The following is a 17,171-nucleotide window of genomic DNA, read 5'->3' as shown; positions in this document are numbered from 1 at the left end:
CATTTAAAATATATGCCTGATGTTACCTCACAGTCCCTCAGCTCTGATGTTGTGAAGGTAATGATGTCTTTTATCTATTTACTTCTATTTGTCATTAAACATGTTGACAGTCTGCAGTTATTAAGATATCATTGGGTAATGGGTGGTTTAAAGTAACTTCCTGTTGATCAATGAAAATGGAATTCATAAAACGATGTTAAACAGAAGACCAAATTTAGTTAATACCAACAGATTTGGCTCAGCAGATTTCCTCAGCACTGACGCCTGCACAACATTTGTTATCTCCTCCTGCATGACCATGCTAATTGTAATGTCCTGCACACTTGAGTACTTCTATAAACACAATAATAAGATTTAAAATCAGATTTGAAGATCGTGTTTGTTTTTGAAAAATTGTTCCATAAAATGATATTTGAGTAAAAGATCATATTTCATTGAATAATCATTGATTGATCAGAGTAATCTGTAGCTAAAATAATCATTCTAGCTGCAGATTACTCTTTGCAATTTGAGCATTTCTGCATGCGTTGTATCTATATATAGACATCATGTGTCTGGTTATAGCAATAAAGTTTTAGGACCAAAAAATCCACTTTTCACTGGATTTGAACTCTGAACCTATTGGTGTGCAGGCAGACAGTCTATCCACTAAACCACACAGGCTTGTTGTGATACAAAGGATTACTCATGGAGATACTCATCATATCCTTTAAGATGCACATAACGCTGTGGTGTGACACATAAGGTCACACATTCTGGCTTCACGGTCTGTACAGCTCATTGAACTTATTATAGTAAGTATAGCTATATACTAGCTTAAGTTAGTCAAATTTGCCAAGTTTGTCATTGGTAACTTAGTGAACTTAGCCAATGGCAACTACATTCCTTGTCACTGTTTATAAGCTGTTTTTATTACTCGTGTAATGCTGGACATTCAGACAGGATATGTAGAAAACCGTGTCATTCACTCAACGCAACAACTACAGGGCATTTCTGATTAAAATATTTTTTGTCTCTAGATCAACCTAAACAAGCCCATGTCTGAGATACTCTCTGATCTGAGCAAACATCCTGTCAAGACCAGGTTGAGTTTAACAGGAACTTTAGTGGTAGCCCGAGATATTGCTCATGCCAAGCTTAAAGAGAGGTTAGGCAATGGAGAGGGCATGCCTGATTATATGCTGAAATACCCAGTCTATTATGCAGGACCTGCTAAGACACCAGAGGTAGTTAATCTAGCCTAGTTTACAGGAAACATATAAATACAACTGTAGACTGGGTTGGTAAAGATATCAGAAGTTTGGTTAGACTGAAATCACTCTCTGGAAACTCTGGTGGTAGTCTATTAATTTATGTATAAATAATTTGTCTTTGTTTGTCTGTCTGTTTGTCCTCTGTAGAAATCTGCATGTGGTTTACTTTGATACTCCTCCAGGTTTTAGACATAAAAAGTTGTTTTAAAGAAAATAACGCTGAACGCGATTTCGCAAAAAAGTTTGGCTTAGTTGAGTTTCAGCTGACCTATGACCCTCATCTTATTGGATTGACGCTTCAATCCAAATTGGATCTAATCAGCCACTTGCCAAAACCCCAGAATAATTTCGCCAAGATAAATACAATAGATAGATTTCCCTTAGATAAATTACCTATTTGACATTCTTCAACATATTTCTTTTTTGAAGTTTATATAAGGAGGAGATCTGAATTTTCCACGCCCATTTATAGTTTTTTATTGAATAAGACAACATTGCTTAATAATATATCCAGAGATTAGTGTTATATTATTTGAAGTGATAATTATTATAGAATATGATGAGATTGATTAATAAAGTTGAAAAGTAACCACATGTGAATTTCCTTTCATAGAAGTAATCCCGGCAACATGAGGTATTTTTGCTAGTCGTATCAAAAAAGCATTTTCACCATAAAGTTCCCCGGGTAATACTAATATGCCTTTGTTTGTTGTTTTAAACTGTTGACATATTATGTGTACCGTGTAGCCTTGCTACATGTACCATATTCTCATTTGCTGATTAGTTAGAGTTGTTCACTCATGTTTCCAGAGTAGGATGATTACAAATGTGTGTAGGTTTCATTGTTTTTGAACTGATTAATGCTGAAATCTTTGCCTCTATGGAAACTATTAGTGTTGGGCTAGTATATAATTTAGTGCCGGATAGGATATCCTTGCACTTTTTAGTCGATTTTCCCGGTGTCCGTATCCTCGGTATTCACCATCTTCGGTATCCTTTGCCAACTAAGAAAGTTCGGTATTGTGGGTATTGTAGTTCGGTATATGGTTGTGTTGTGTTTTCAGAATGTCTGAAAAAAAAAGTTGTGATTGCCAATGTGCGCCGAGAGACTCTTTTTGATTGTCGTGTTCGACAAAGAGGTGTTTTTGCAATTAACCATAACATCAATTGACGCACGATTGTAGTCTCATTCCGTTACATGGCGATTGTGTGCGAGACGTCAAATGAGCTCTTTCATAAGCAGTTCATTCGTCACATCACGTCACTGGTAATGCTGTAGTCTGTCAAAAACAGAAATCTATCCGGATAACCATTTACCGATAGGCTCTTACAGATAAATACCGATCATATCAAACCGGCCGCGGATAACTAGCTGTCACCGAAAATGATTGGTTTTCCCGGATACCGGAAATCCCTCGGTGTCGGTAAGAGCAAATAACTCCTTACTGGCCTAACCCTAGAAACTATGAGGCTATTATGGATTGCTGCTGACCTTTGCAGGGTTATGCCTGTGGCTTATTCGGGTCAACAACAGTTGGGCGAATGGACTCATATGTTGAAGAATTCAAGGTCGCCGGCAGCGGCAGGTTCATGCTTGCTAACGGAGCTGGAATGAAGGCTGTAAGTATGACACCTCTTGACAGGTGCTTGTGAATATATAAGTACAAGAGTTACAGGAAGCTAGTATATGTCTGATAATAAGATGTGTGTAAGACAACACTCATTGGTAGGCCATGAATATGACAACTACTAGCATAGGATTATTTAAATGACAAATGATGACAAAAGGATGACAACTCATGAATGTCTCACATTCTAATTTCTTGTCTCACAGGCTAATATCTTGTTTCACAGGCTAATATCTTATCTCAAAAGCTAATACCTGCAGGTATTAGCTTTTGCATGGTTTCACAGGCTAATGCTTTGTCTTACAGTTTAATGTCTTGTCTCACAGGCTACTGTCTTTGTTCACAGGCCAATATCTTGTCTCATATGTTAATATCTTATGTCACACGCTAATATTTTGTCTCCCAGGCTAATATTTTGTATCATAGGCTTGTAACTTGTTTTACAGGTAAAGTTTGTCTGTGAGACACATGGAGGATTCTATTTAGGGTCAATAGTAGGCACAGCAGCCGTTTTGGCTCAGAACAGCATTAAAAAGGTAGAGGTGCTGGAGTATCCAGAACTCGGTAGGTTTTTATACACAAGCAGTTTTCCATGTGTTTGTATGTAGCACCATCCTTCCTATTGTCTTAGTTCATTGTAGTACCGACGCTCAGATTCCAACTTTACAGATGAGATGCGTTTCAGACGGTAATTTGGTAAACGAATTTGTTCGTAAGTTGTCTTGCACTATAACTTGTGCAGTGATCCTCGGCTAAAGGATTATCATTATTCAGAAAAGTTTTTTAAATAGAAGATCGTAAAAGTTTTGTTTTGCTAAAGCAATTATTTAGACACTAATATCGACTAGTTTAGCAGTGCAGAAAAAGATTTGAAGTCAGCAGACACTTTGAAAGGTTTTGAACAGCGAGGAAATAAAATTGTTCCAAAGAAAGCAATCAGGATGCAACCTGCCGAGCAAATGATGCAAAGATTTTTGTTCAAAAAGTGTAATTTGAGCTTTTGCATGTATTATAATTATGGGTTGTTTATGTCACTTGTTTTTAAATATCTATTTGTAGCATTCGGTAAATATTAAAAAACTTATAAGCTTGCAGGTTTATAACATATTATTTGATAGCATAATTAGCATAACTATAATGATTGGCTGTTTATGTCACTTATTTTTGAATATATAGCATTTGATAGATTATCTATATGTATATAACTTATAAGCTTGCGGGTCTATAGCATGTTATTTGATTGCATCCTTGCGGTTACGTACACTTGGCTACAATGGATCGATGCTCCTAACTCATTTTCTATTGCACATAAAAAGCCTGATTAGATGCAAACTGTAGCAAACATATCACTTAGTGCAATGAGCTTCCATGTAACACTGTTAAATATAGTTATAAAGAGTTATAGGTTAGTGTCTGTATGAACAACACCATTCGTATCTACCGTAGTGCGTAATATAAATGTTTTTATGTAGGTTAGCATCTGTAGGTCTTGACCGGACAGCTTTTTTAACTCTGTTATTCCCTGTTGTGTTCAACCCTGTTAGTCTCAGACGAGTTTAACAATGTTTGTCCCATATGTGTTTAACCCTGTTAGCCCATCTAGTTACTTTAGTATCTGACTCTAAGTGCAGGTGTGCCCAGCAGCGCAATTGAATCATGCTAATCCTTGTGTCATAAGCTTTTGGACATGTAAAGACAGGTTATTGGTCTCACAGTGTATAAGCAGAAAACAAGATGAGCTTAGAAACATTATATCAACTGACATGTTTACATGCTGTCAATCCATGAGAAGATGTCATGTTATAGAGCCGCCCAAACAGCAGCATTATGAAAGTACTTCAGTATTTCAGTCAGCATGAGGGCAGCTAATGTAACTTTATACAGTCTCATCACATTTGGTGATTCATAAAATATATTGACCTACACCATTATTATATGTAATGGAATTTTTCATGCAAATGGAGCACAATTTTACATTGACAAAAACTTAAAATTCACAATTAAATTAAATTTTTGTCAAAAAAGCTTATAAAGACCTTTTCTGTTTACTAACCTGTTCATTATGGCTTCTTATTTTGGAATAATTGTCCAACTCTGTTATGTTAAAAGTAGGCATATTTTCATCTCTTATTATTTTCATCCGGTACCAACGTCATAATATTAATAATTATATTATTAATAATTTTTCAACTTTTGATAATTTAGACTTTTAAATTTGTTATTGTTATTTTATTTATACGAATAAAAGGGAATTGTTTTAATTCTTTTACCTAAATGGAGAACATGTTTACTATATGTGCAGGTCTGCTTAAAACATGTTATCCTTGTTTAATGGGAGTTGTCTTACCGCGATTTATAAAAAGGAAAAATATTTCCAAAATCCATGTATGGTTTATATCAGGTCAACTCATTTAGTGGAATGATAGCTGCTTAAACTGGTTAAAGTTGGTACTTTTTGCTATGAATGCTGGTGTACGTAAAAAGGTGGAAGTTATCATATTTACTTTAAAGCACCTGGATGTGTATGACTGTTTCTGCAGCTTGATACATACCAGCTTCTCAAGTAGGAGGTAGCACTTTATAATCTTTTTTGAAATATGATTTTTTTCAATTTATAGTTATTCTTTATCATTCTCTTGACTTGGATTTAGACAGACAGACAGAAGGACAGACACACTTGGCTCTTATTATAGTAAAGATTGTCTAGTTACTTATAGTTATTATTTATAATTCTCTTGTCTTGACTTTAGACAGACAGAAAGACAGACACACACGGCTCTTATTATAGTAAAGATTGTCTAGTTACTTATAGTTATTATTTATAATTCTCTTGACTTGTCTTTAGACAGACAGAAAGACAGACACACACGGCTCTTATTATAGTAAAGATTGTCTAGTTACTTATAGTTATTAATTATAATTCTCTTGACTTGGATTTAGACAGACAGAAAGACAGACACACACGGCTCTTATTATAGTAAAGATTGTCTAGTTACTTATAGTTATTATTTATAATTCTCTTGTCTTGACTTTATACAGACAGAAGGACAGACACACACGGCTCTTATTATAGTAAAGATTGTCTAGTTACTTATAGTTATTATTTATTATTCTCTTGACTTGTCTTTAGACAGACAGAAGGACAGACATACACCGCTCTTATTATAGTAAAGATTGTCTAGTTACTTATAGTTATTATTTATAATTCTCTTGACTTGTCTTTAGACAGACAGAAGGACAGACATACACCGCTCTTATTATAGTAAAGATTGTCTAGTTACTTATAGTTATTATTTATAATTCTCTTGACTTGTCTTTAGACAGACAGAAAGACAGACACACACGGCTCTTATTATAGTAAAGATTGTCTAGTTACTTATAGTTATTATTTATAATTCTCTTGACTTGGATTTAGACAGACAGAAAGACAGACACACACGGCTCTTATTATAGTAAAGATTGTCTAGTTACTTATAGTTATTATTTATAATTCTCTTGTCTTGACTTTATACAGACAGAAGGACAGACACACACGGCTCTTATTATAGTAAAGATTGTCTAGTTACTTATAGTTATTATTTATAATTCTCTTGACTTGTCTTTAGACAGACAGAAAGACAGACACACACGGCTCTTATTATAGTAAAGATTGTCTAGTTACTTATAGTTATTATTTATAATTCTCTTGTCTTGACTTTATACAGACAGAAGGACAGACACACACGGCTCTTATTATAGTAAAGATTGTCTAGTTACTTATAGTTATTATTTATAATTCTCTTGACTTGTCTTTAGACAGACAGAAAGACAGACACACACGGCTCTTATTATAGTAAAGATTGTCTAGTTACTTATAGTTATTATTTATAATTCTCTTGACTTGGATTTAGGCAGACAGAAGGACAGATACACACGGCTCTTATTATAGTAAAGATTGTCTAGTTACTTATAGTTATTATTTATAATTCTCTTGACTTGGATTTAGGCAGACAGAAAGACAGACACACACGGCTCTTATTATAGTAAAGATTGTCTAGTTACTTATAGTTATTATTTATCATTCTCTTGTCTTGGATTTAGACAGACAGAAGGACAGACACACACGGCTCTTATTATAGTAAAGATTGTCTAGTTACTTATAGTTATTATTTATAATTCTCTTGACTTGACTTTATACAGACAGAAAGACAGACACACACGGCTCTTATTATAGTAAAGATTGTCTAGTTACTTATAGTTATTATTTATAATTCTCTTGACTTGTCTTTAGACAGACAGAAAGACAGACACACACGGCTCTTATTATAGTAAAGATTGTCTAGTTACTTATAGTTATTATTTATAATTCTCTTGTCTTGACTTTATACAGACAGAAGGACAGACACACACGGCTCTTATTATAGTAAAGATTGTCTAGTTACTTATAGTTATTATTTATAATTCTCTTGACTTGGATTTAGGCAGACAGAAAGACAGACACACACGGCTCTTATTATAGTAAAGATTGTCTAGTTACTTATAGTTATTATTTATCATTCTCTTGTCTTGGATTTAGACAGACAGAAGGACAGACACACACGGCTCTTATTATAGTAAAGATTGTCTAGTTACTTATAGTTATTATTTATAATTCTCTTGTCTTGTCTTTAGACAGACAGAAGGACAGATACACACGGCTCTTATTATTGTAAAGATTGTCTAGTTACTTATAGTTATTATTTATCATTCTCTTGTCTTGGATTTAGACAGACAGAAGGACAGACACACACGGCTCTTATTATAGTAAAGATTGTCTAGTTACTTATAGTTATTATTTATAATTCTCTTGTCTTGACTTTAGACAGACAGAAGGACAGACACACACGGCTCTTATTATAGTAAAGATTGTCTAGTTACTTATAGTTATTATTTATAATTCTCTTGTCTTGACTTTAGACAGACAGAAGGACAGATACACACGGCTCTTATTATAGTAAAGATTGTCTAGTTACTTATAGTTATTATTTATAATTCTCTTGTCTTGTCTTTAGACAGCCAGAAGGACAGACACACACGGCTCTTATTATAGTAAAGATTGTCTAGTTCCTTATAGTTATTATTTATTATTCTCTTGTCTTGTCTTTAGACAGCCAGAAGGACAGACACACACGGCTCTTATTATAGTAAAGATTGTCTAGTTACTTATAGTTATTATTTATAATTCTCTTGACTTGACTTTAAACAGACAGAAAGACAGACACACACGGTTCTTATTATAGTAAAGATTGTCTAGTTACTTTTAGTTATTATTTATCATTCTCTTGTTTTGTCTTTAGACAGACAGAAGGACAGACACACACGGCTCTTATTATTGTAAAGATTGTCTAGTTACTTATAGTTATTATTTATAATTCTCTTGACTTGACTTTAAACAGACAGAAAGACAGACACACACGGTTCTTATTATAGTAAAGATTGTCTAGTTACTTTTAGTTATTATTTATCATTCTCTTGTCTTGTCTTTAGACAGACAGAAGGACAGACACACACGGTTCTTATTATAGTAAAGATTGTCTAGTTACTTTTAGTTATTATTTATCATTCTCTTGTCTTTAGACAGACAGAAGGACAGACACACACGGCTCTTATTATAGTAAAGATTGTCTAGTTACTTATAGTTATTATTTATAATTCTCTTGTCTTGACTTTAAACAGACAGAAAGACAGACACACACGGTTCTTATTATTGTAAAGATTGTCTAGTTACTTATAGTTATTATTTATAATTCTCTTGACTTGACTTTAAACAGACAGAAAGACAGACACACACGGTTCTTGTTATAGTAAAGATTGTCTAGTTACTTTTAGTTATTATTTATCATTCTCTTGTCTTGTCTTTAGACAGACAGAAGGACAGACACACACGGCTCTTATTATAGTAAAGATTGTCTAGTTACTTATAGTTATTATTTATAATTCTCTTGTCTTGTCTTTAGACAGACAGAAGGACAGACATACACAGCTCTTATTATAGTAAAGATTGTCTAGTTACTTATAGTTATTATTTATAATTCTCTTGTCTTGACTTGGATTTAGACAGACAGAAAGACAGACACACACGGCTCTTATTATAGTAAAGATTGTCTAGTTACTTATAGTTATTATTTATAATTCTCTTGTCTTGTCTTTAGACAGACAGAAGTACAGACACACACGGCTCTTATTATAGTAAAGATTGTAGCAGCAAGCAATACTAGTATTTTGTAATTTACTTTCAAGGAAGAAACTAAATACAAATCATCAATCTCTGTCATCAGGTCCTGCCTTGGTGTAGTTAAATACTTTTGCATAGCATTTCTTTTGAATGTTTTGCCAAAAAATGCTAGTTTTTCATTATTTTCAAAAATGATGCACCAAGTTGAACATTTGTAGGAGCTCCTTAGACTGTTCATTCAACTTTAGAGTTATCTCATCCTGCACTGAAGGAACACAATCCTCAGGTTTTACAATATTAATGAAGGAAGAACAGGCGAGTGAAAGAGTAGAATCCATCAAGTGGATACAATAAGACCTGATACAAACATGTTTGAATATGAGATTATATCTCCTGATGAGTAAATACTTATTAGCTGATCAATTTCATCACTTTATTACCCATGCGCAAGTTTGATGAACATTTAATAGCAAATAATATATAATATTTTGTTTGACTGACATCGCTACATAGTTTGTATCATGTGCAATTTCTATCATGTACACTAACTGGTATTCAAGTAGCACAAATTAACGGAAAGAGTTTTCACATTCCTAATATGTTCAGAATAACCAGCAAATTATACAATTTCCAAGTATAAATATTAAGGAGTTGTCTATTCCACATCTGTTGTGTTGCCAGACAACGCATTGGTTGGATCCAAAGATTTTTTTAAAATTAGCTGTTTGTTGGTAATAGTTTCTCTTATTTTTAATTGTGTACGTTTACTGAGGATTTATTGAGCAGAATATTTAGCAGAAAGCAAGCAATACATTTCATGTGGTTTTGTAACCAGAATAACCCAGAGACTCAGCAATGAAGTGATGATTCTTCCTTCAAATTTGGAAATGAGTTGACACAGCAATAGGATGCTGCAATTGAGTTTCAATCAATTTTTAGTTTGGTATAGCGATATTTAATTAGTACACCTGGTGTCACTAACCAGTATATTAGATGTCACCATTATAGGCCGACTGTCACTAGTATATACCGGGTGTCAATATTACATGCTGGGTGTCATGTACGCGCCCCTTGAAAAAGGTTTCTCAGTTATTAATTGACCAGTTTTTGTAATTTTTAATCTGTATTTGAATAGATCATCTTCAATGTGAAGTTGCACTGTTTCCACTGGTAACAAATATCTCTGTAAAGTTGCCAAAGCTCCTCATTTTCATGGCTTAGAGTTACCAAATGATACATAAACATTTCAGAAACCTTTTTATATTGTGTTATGACTTGTCTTCCCTTGCTACAATATCTCATGGTTACCAATAAGAGCTGTTTATTCTGCTAATATTATATAATGTAATAATGAGTATTCTAGTTCTGTAAGTAACAGCTTGTGAGTAAATGGAGCTACTGCTGTGTTGGTATTTACAGATTAGATCTCCACAAGAGATTATGCTCATGGTTCCTTCTTTATAAGAGCTCTTGTTGAAGCTTTCTATAAACACTGCTGTCATCGTGATGTAAAGAGGCTGTTTGAGGAGCAGGTACTACCTAGTAATAGCTATAATAGTGTCAATTACTCTCTTTATTCATTTTTCACCTCTGACTAAACATTATCATAGTGAATACTAGCGGAATGCAGGGCTTCACACAGGTATTAGAAATCAGATTATAAACAACTGGAGGTAATGTAGTTGCCTGCTACTTGCCATTAGTGTGGCACATTGCCAATGGCTAATTTGAGTAAGCCCACTAATAAGGCTAACTACTTGCACTCACAGGAGAGCAAGAATAAAATTCGTTATGCCGTAACGAAGAGCGGTTCAGATTTGTTAAGTAGGTTTTATTATTTGATAAACCGTAAGAACACTCTGTTTATTTTATGACTCAGGAAGTAAAATTGAATAGTGACATTTACCCGGTAGACTGAAGTATCCTTCACCTTGTAGATAGCTAAGAAGGTAAGAGCGAAAAGCATAGAGATTAACAACAGATATCCAAGAGTAAGCAGACAGCAGCCCACCCTGATGTCTTTACCAACTGATGGTAAAAAGCTCTACCTATTTCGTGGCTACACTCCTCCACTAACTGAAAAAACAATAGAACACTTTTCTGTTTGGCTATCTTATCACAAGCTCTTGCACAGGAGTTATTGTGTATAGAAGACAACTTCTAATTTATTTATATCCATGCGTTCTCATTTGTTCATAACGATATTGTGAATGGTCTATTTAAATATTATAACCAGATGACTGGTATCAACCGTTCAATAAAGTTTTATTTGATTCTGCATCACTATATGAATTTGCCAATATAGTATGTTATTTTTGTCTCTTATGTTGTATAGATAGTTTCAGTTAAAAGTTCAACAAAATAATAAAATTTAATAACTTTATGCCAATCACACAAGATCACTACTACACGGATTTATGATAAACATTGGCTCATAATATACCATCTGTATTACTTGAGTAGTAAAGATTTTATTAAGCAACTGTTGAATACATAGCAGAATATTTAGGTTTGTACCAGTCAAACTTTTGTTTTGAGAAATGATGAAATTTTAGAGAAGCTTTAGAAATTTGAGAGATGCTAAAAATAGTATTTAGAACTCAGGTAATTAACCATTTACATGGCTTCTCATTTAGACCTGGTATACTTGTATATCATGTTTTATTAGGACCATGACTGAAATAATCACAAATTGAGGATGTAAGTATTGAGAAGTTGTCACACCTGTCATGTCATTAAAAGAAAGTCACTATATCATTTTTAGTGATTCCGTGTGATGCTGTTTATTTATAATAACCCAAAATCCTAACAATTTTTAAAAGTTTGTATAAACCCGGTGTTGTAAATAAAACCAAGCTAGACTACAGCCGATAAATTTAATATTTTTATTCGTTTTTTTTTCTTGCGCGTGCAGAGGTTAGTTTAGAATGAGATTAAAACCACATTTCTGAATTAAGGTATGGACTACTCATGCAGTGCTGAAATTTATATGTAGTTTATCTGATTTTTGCTTGTCATACAATTTACCGCCTTTAGAAATCATTTCAGGCTCATAGAACGTTGTACTAATGCAATGATGTTTGGTATTTAGCCTATTTTTATAAGGTTTTTGACTATAGATAATAAAACAATGGGTGTACTCATTTGTTGATGAGTGATGCTTGAGTTTTTGATGTATGTGTTTTCTACCGAGCCTAACGCGTGAGAATTGTTCAGCGAATCGAGCCTGTCGGTTAGCAATTTTATCGTTTGCTATGGTTACGGAAAGGCTGACCTAACTTATCTCCAACTGGTCATGGATCTCCAAATAAATATACATTGGAAAGTTGAAAAATTGTTTTACAAGTTGGTTATTATTGCTTGCAATTAACTTATGAAAATCTTTTGGGCTGCACTGCAAAAAGTTGGAGCTTTCAATTTTTATTTTATTAATTTAAATATGAATGCATATTTCTTATTTTATTCCAATGATTATTAGTTGATATATAGTTGATTTTGAAAGAAAGTGTTTTTCTTTGTCTATCAGTTGATATGTTGTTTATTGTGTTAGGGGATTTCATTGTCAAGATATTTGAAGATTAAATTCGAAAAAATTCGATTGCGATAAAAACGCTCAGGCTAAAAAAGCATGATCAGACTTGCCCAAAATGATGTAACGTGTGATACAGCCTGTCTCTATCTCTCGTATTCACATTGGCTATTGCGATAAAAGTCTAGTTCTACACGGCTTAATTGGCATATATTTTGTCTTGTATTTGCTCGGGTTGGCTAGAATAAAATTTTAAATCCAGCTACAGATACATTGTTACCAATGTCTCAAAGGCCTCAAACAAGGAAAATTAAAAACTTGTCATATTAGCTTCTTCTGAATCTTAGTACTGACTACCAATTCTACCGGTCTACGGTAATGCTGTCAAGCAAACTATGTAGAATAAGGTCTTTGTATCGCACAATTCCGTCGCTGCCCACACTAACGATATACAGCCTCCCAAAAGCCCCCCCCCCCCCCCCCCGGAGTCATCTACGCAGTAACTTTACGACAATTTGTACAATTCTGTTGTTCGTCAATAAAACGTGTCGATCGAGTAATTCATTAAAGTAACGATGTTAATTAATTTAGTAAATATCGATGCCCATGCGATTTAATAATGGAGTAAAACCCCTCAATTTGAGATCACAGACAACGTGTTTTACGAGTGAAAACATTTATTACTACCTATATAAAAATTTCGTGCTGGTAATTGGCTATTGAAGCGACCTTATATTTATCGCTCGTGGACTCTTTTCAGATGTATCACTATATAGTTACGTCACGAATGAAGTACCCGTTGGAATGTGAGCTTTTTAAAAGATGGCCTCATTCAAACGAATATGTCTCTGGACAGGATTGGTGTACAAAGACAAAAATGACATCAAACTGTAGCTGAGGTTTTAGCCTTTTATTGGTTTTAATTTTTTTAAATCGATATTTTTGACGCAACCACATCTTAAAACGTTGTTTCATCACCCAACAAGAAAAATAAGGTAAAATATAAATAAATAAATGAAGGTAAAATATTGTTACAAACTAGAGTGGTCTTTTGGAGTTTTCTGTTAAACTTTATTTCATCACCAAACAAAGACAAACATCAGTCATCAATGATTTGGTGCCTCTAATAGGAATCACACAGAACTGTCTTTAAAAGAAGTTGATGGTAGAAATATAATTGTTTAACTTTTCAAGAGCTATTAAAGAAGCAAGCATTACTAGTATTTATAACTAACCTTTAAAGAATAAACTAACTACAAATCATTGATATTTGTAGTCAAGTACTACTGTGGGGTAAATGAACAATGCCACTCTAGATTACCTTTCAGTTTGGTGCTAGTTTCTCAATTGTAATAATTACATTCTCTGGTTTACTTTTTAGGTTCATCAGGCTGTTCATTTAAATGTAGAGTTATCTCATCCTACACTGAAGGAAGTTAAATGCAGTGGAAAGGAACCTGCAGGTTTAATAATGTTAAAAGGAAGAGAATAACAGAGTGTAAGTAGAATCTATCAAGTAGACATCATACTTAGACTGATATCCAAGCAGCACAAAATTGTCTGATATTCAAGTAAGACAAAATAACAGAGATCATTATAAAATTCCTAATATGTGCAGAGGAACTAGCAAATCTTTAGTATAACAAAAATTGTCTGTCTGTCCGCAGTTGAAAATGAAAAAAGATTGCAACATGCGGGTTCAAACTCACTATGCTCTGCCTGGCACGCTATCACCTGCGCTAAGGGTCAAGTTTCATGGATTTTGGAATAGTTGTGCACAGACTTATTCTCTGTGATTTACTGGCATACTTAGCAATATTTCACGACACCACTACCAATGTACATTGACAATGAATAATGCCATTTGAGTGAGACAAAAATTTGGATATGAATATTTAGAAGTTTTCTGTTGAAAATGATTGTGAAATTTATTTATTCCAGAAGCTGCTGAGTAATGTAATCTCAGTACCCTTTCTTTTGGGAAACAAGTTGCCATAACAACGGGATGCTGCAATTGATTTGGGTTGCATACTTGTGATGAGGATGTTATTTGATTGGTACTCTAGTACACTGAGTGTTACTAATACACAGGGCATCACTAGTACACTGAGTGTCATTAGCACACTGAGTGTCACTAGTACACTGGGTGTTACTAGTACACTGGGTGTCAATAGTACACTGAGTGTCACTAGTACACTGAGTGTCACTAGTACACTGGGTGTCACTAGTACACTGAGTGTCATTAGCACACTGAGTGTCACTAGTACACTGGGTGTTACTAGTACACTGGGTGTCACTAGTACACTGGGTGTCACTAGTACACTGAGTGTCACTAGTACACTGAGTGTCACTAGTACACTGAGTGTTACTAATACACAGGGCATCACTTGTACACTGAGTGTCATTAGCACACTGAGTGTCACTAGTACACTGGGTGTTACTAGTACACTGGGTGTCAATAGTACACTGAGTGTCACTAGTACACTGAGTGTCACTAGTACACTGGGTGTCAATAGTACACTGAGTGTCACTAGTACACTGAGTGTCACTAGTACACTGGGTGTCACTAGTACACTGGGTGTCACTAGTACACTGGGTGTTACTAGTAAACTGGGTGTCACTAATATACTGGGTAGAGTTGTAAAATAGTTGCTAATCGTATTGTATCTAATAATTATTGCACTGGGTTGAATGGCTGCTGGTTTTCTTATACATATACCTGGCACATACAGATGGGCTTCAGCTTTTTACCTTTGTTGCAAGTGGCTGCTACGCCAACCATCTGACTTTTGCTTGTTTTTATTAAAGGCCTGGAATTCTATTCTGTATGACAGAAGATGATTGCGAAGTGGGTGATGAGTTTCCTGATCTACATGTAGATCACAGGCTTAATTGATTGTAAACTTAATTATTTTCTGCTCAACTTATGAGATGAGTATTCCCATTGAGCATCACAACCATGAGTTGTCCACTCTCTGTTGAGTGCTAATCTTAAAGGTTGACTTGCAATAAAATTCACATTACAGTTATTTAGTATCAAAAGATTCACCATGTCTTACTCTGTTGTGTTTTAAGTGCCAAATACGTGGAAATGTGATTACAAGCTCTTAAAAGCTCAAAAATGAAAAGCCCCCATAGATTGGAATCTTTTTATTTCGATGACGTAGCCATGAAATTTGGTTATTGTCTCGTCACGTGATGTTCTCACGTAAATTGAAAGGCCAATAAAAAGCTCAATATAAAAATTATCGTAGCAGCAGTTTATGACAAACACTTCGGGTTTTACCGAAGACCCCGTATCAAATATAGATGCTCGCTACTTTACAGTTTTGTTTCAGTTTGGTCTAATCGGCAAGTCATAATCTGATCATGTGACCCAATACTTCGCAAATAATTTCTGCAGCACTTTTCGATTATCACAGGTGACCAACAGGCTCGTCATGATTATCAGACAATAATATGTACTCCTTCAAGCTAAGGCTGAAAAATTAAACAAATTTTTACGGTAAGTTATAGGTTATCGCTGTTAAAAGTAACAGCATTTCGATGACGATAAAACAGACGCGTAAGAACAATAGACATGGTTTTATTGAATGCGTTAAGTATATTTGTGAAAATATTTCGACGAATAAGGTTGCATGAAAGTGTAAACAGAAACCATCTCTCACAAATACGTCACATTTGAGTTGTTTTGGAAAGAGAATCCAAACTACGGCGGTCTCGTGTGGCTGCGATTTTCTGCTCTTTTTTGAGCTTTTAAGAGCTTGTAATCACCTTTCCACATATTTTGCACTTTCAACACAACAGAGTAAGACATGGTGAATCTTTTCATATCAAATAACTGTAATGTGAATTTTGTTGCAAGTCAACCTTTAATGTCTGTAGCAATAGTTTCACCATTCACTAAGGTTAAGTGTACAACAGTTTATAAACAGCCTTTGAGAAATGATCAACGAATTCTAGTTAATTAAGAGCAATAACATTCCATAGATAGTCTAAAACTCTTTCATAATTATCTAGTTGTCATTAGAGGTCTCTCATGTTCCAGAACCCATTAAAAAGCTTGGATTCGCTAAGCTAGATCTGGCAGAGCAGCACACTCCATACCCCGACTCCATACCAGAGACCTACTGATGCAGCACTTAGAGTAAGGAAGTCTAATGTAGCTGACACACTAGACAGGAACACTCAACTGATCACTACGTAAGTTGTGTATAATATAGGTATTTATTGTGTTGTGTTTAGTTCCTGCTATAGTCTTTTCATGATGTTCACTTGTTAATGTTTTGTGCTAGTTGTTATTGCGATGTGTTTTTCCAGTGCTATAGCAAATTTTTATGTTTAACTAGTTCAACCCTATGATATACTGCCATGATATAATATGAGTCCTCTGTTGTACAACTATATGATATATTTAAAACACTGTGTTATAACAATCATAAGATATGCTATGATATAATTTGAGTATTGTGCTGTACAACCATATGATATACTGAGAACACTGTGCTATACAATCATAAGATATGCTATAATATAATTTGAGTACTGTGCTGTACAACCATATGATA

The 17,171-nt window shown here is 34.3% G+C and overlaps 1 protein-coding gene across 1 annotated transcript; it reads left to right on the top strand.

Annotated features, from left to right (window-relative positions):
* Positions 1 to 12: 12 nt before the first annotated feature.
* On the top strand, positions 13 to 16,737 carry LOC137404798 (fumarate hydratase class I, aerobic-like). The gene is made up of 5 exons (XM_068091029.1): positions 13 to 57; positions 1,020 to 1,226; positions 2,754 to 2,873; positions 3,328 to 3,445; positions 16,652 to 16,737. The coding sequence occupies exons 1-5, from the start codon at positions 13 to 15 to the stop codon at positions 16,735 to 16,737; spliced, it is 576 nt and encodes a 191-aa protein (XP_067947130.1).
* The last annotated feature ends 434 nt before the right edge of the window (positions 16,738 to 17,171 follow it).

Source organism: Watersipora subatra, chromosome 9, assembly GCF_963576615.1.
Source record: "Watersipora subatra chromosome 9, tzWatSuba1.1, whole genome shotgun sequence".
Taxonomy (NCBI): domain Eukaryota; kingdom Metazoa; phylum Bryozoa; class Gymnolaemata; order Cheilostomatida; family Watersiporidae; genus Watersipora; species Watersipora subatra.
The sequence above is the reverse complement of the archived record's forward strand: the minus strand, read 5'-3'. Positions and strand labels throughout refer to the sequence as shown.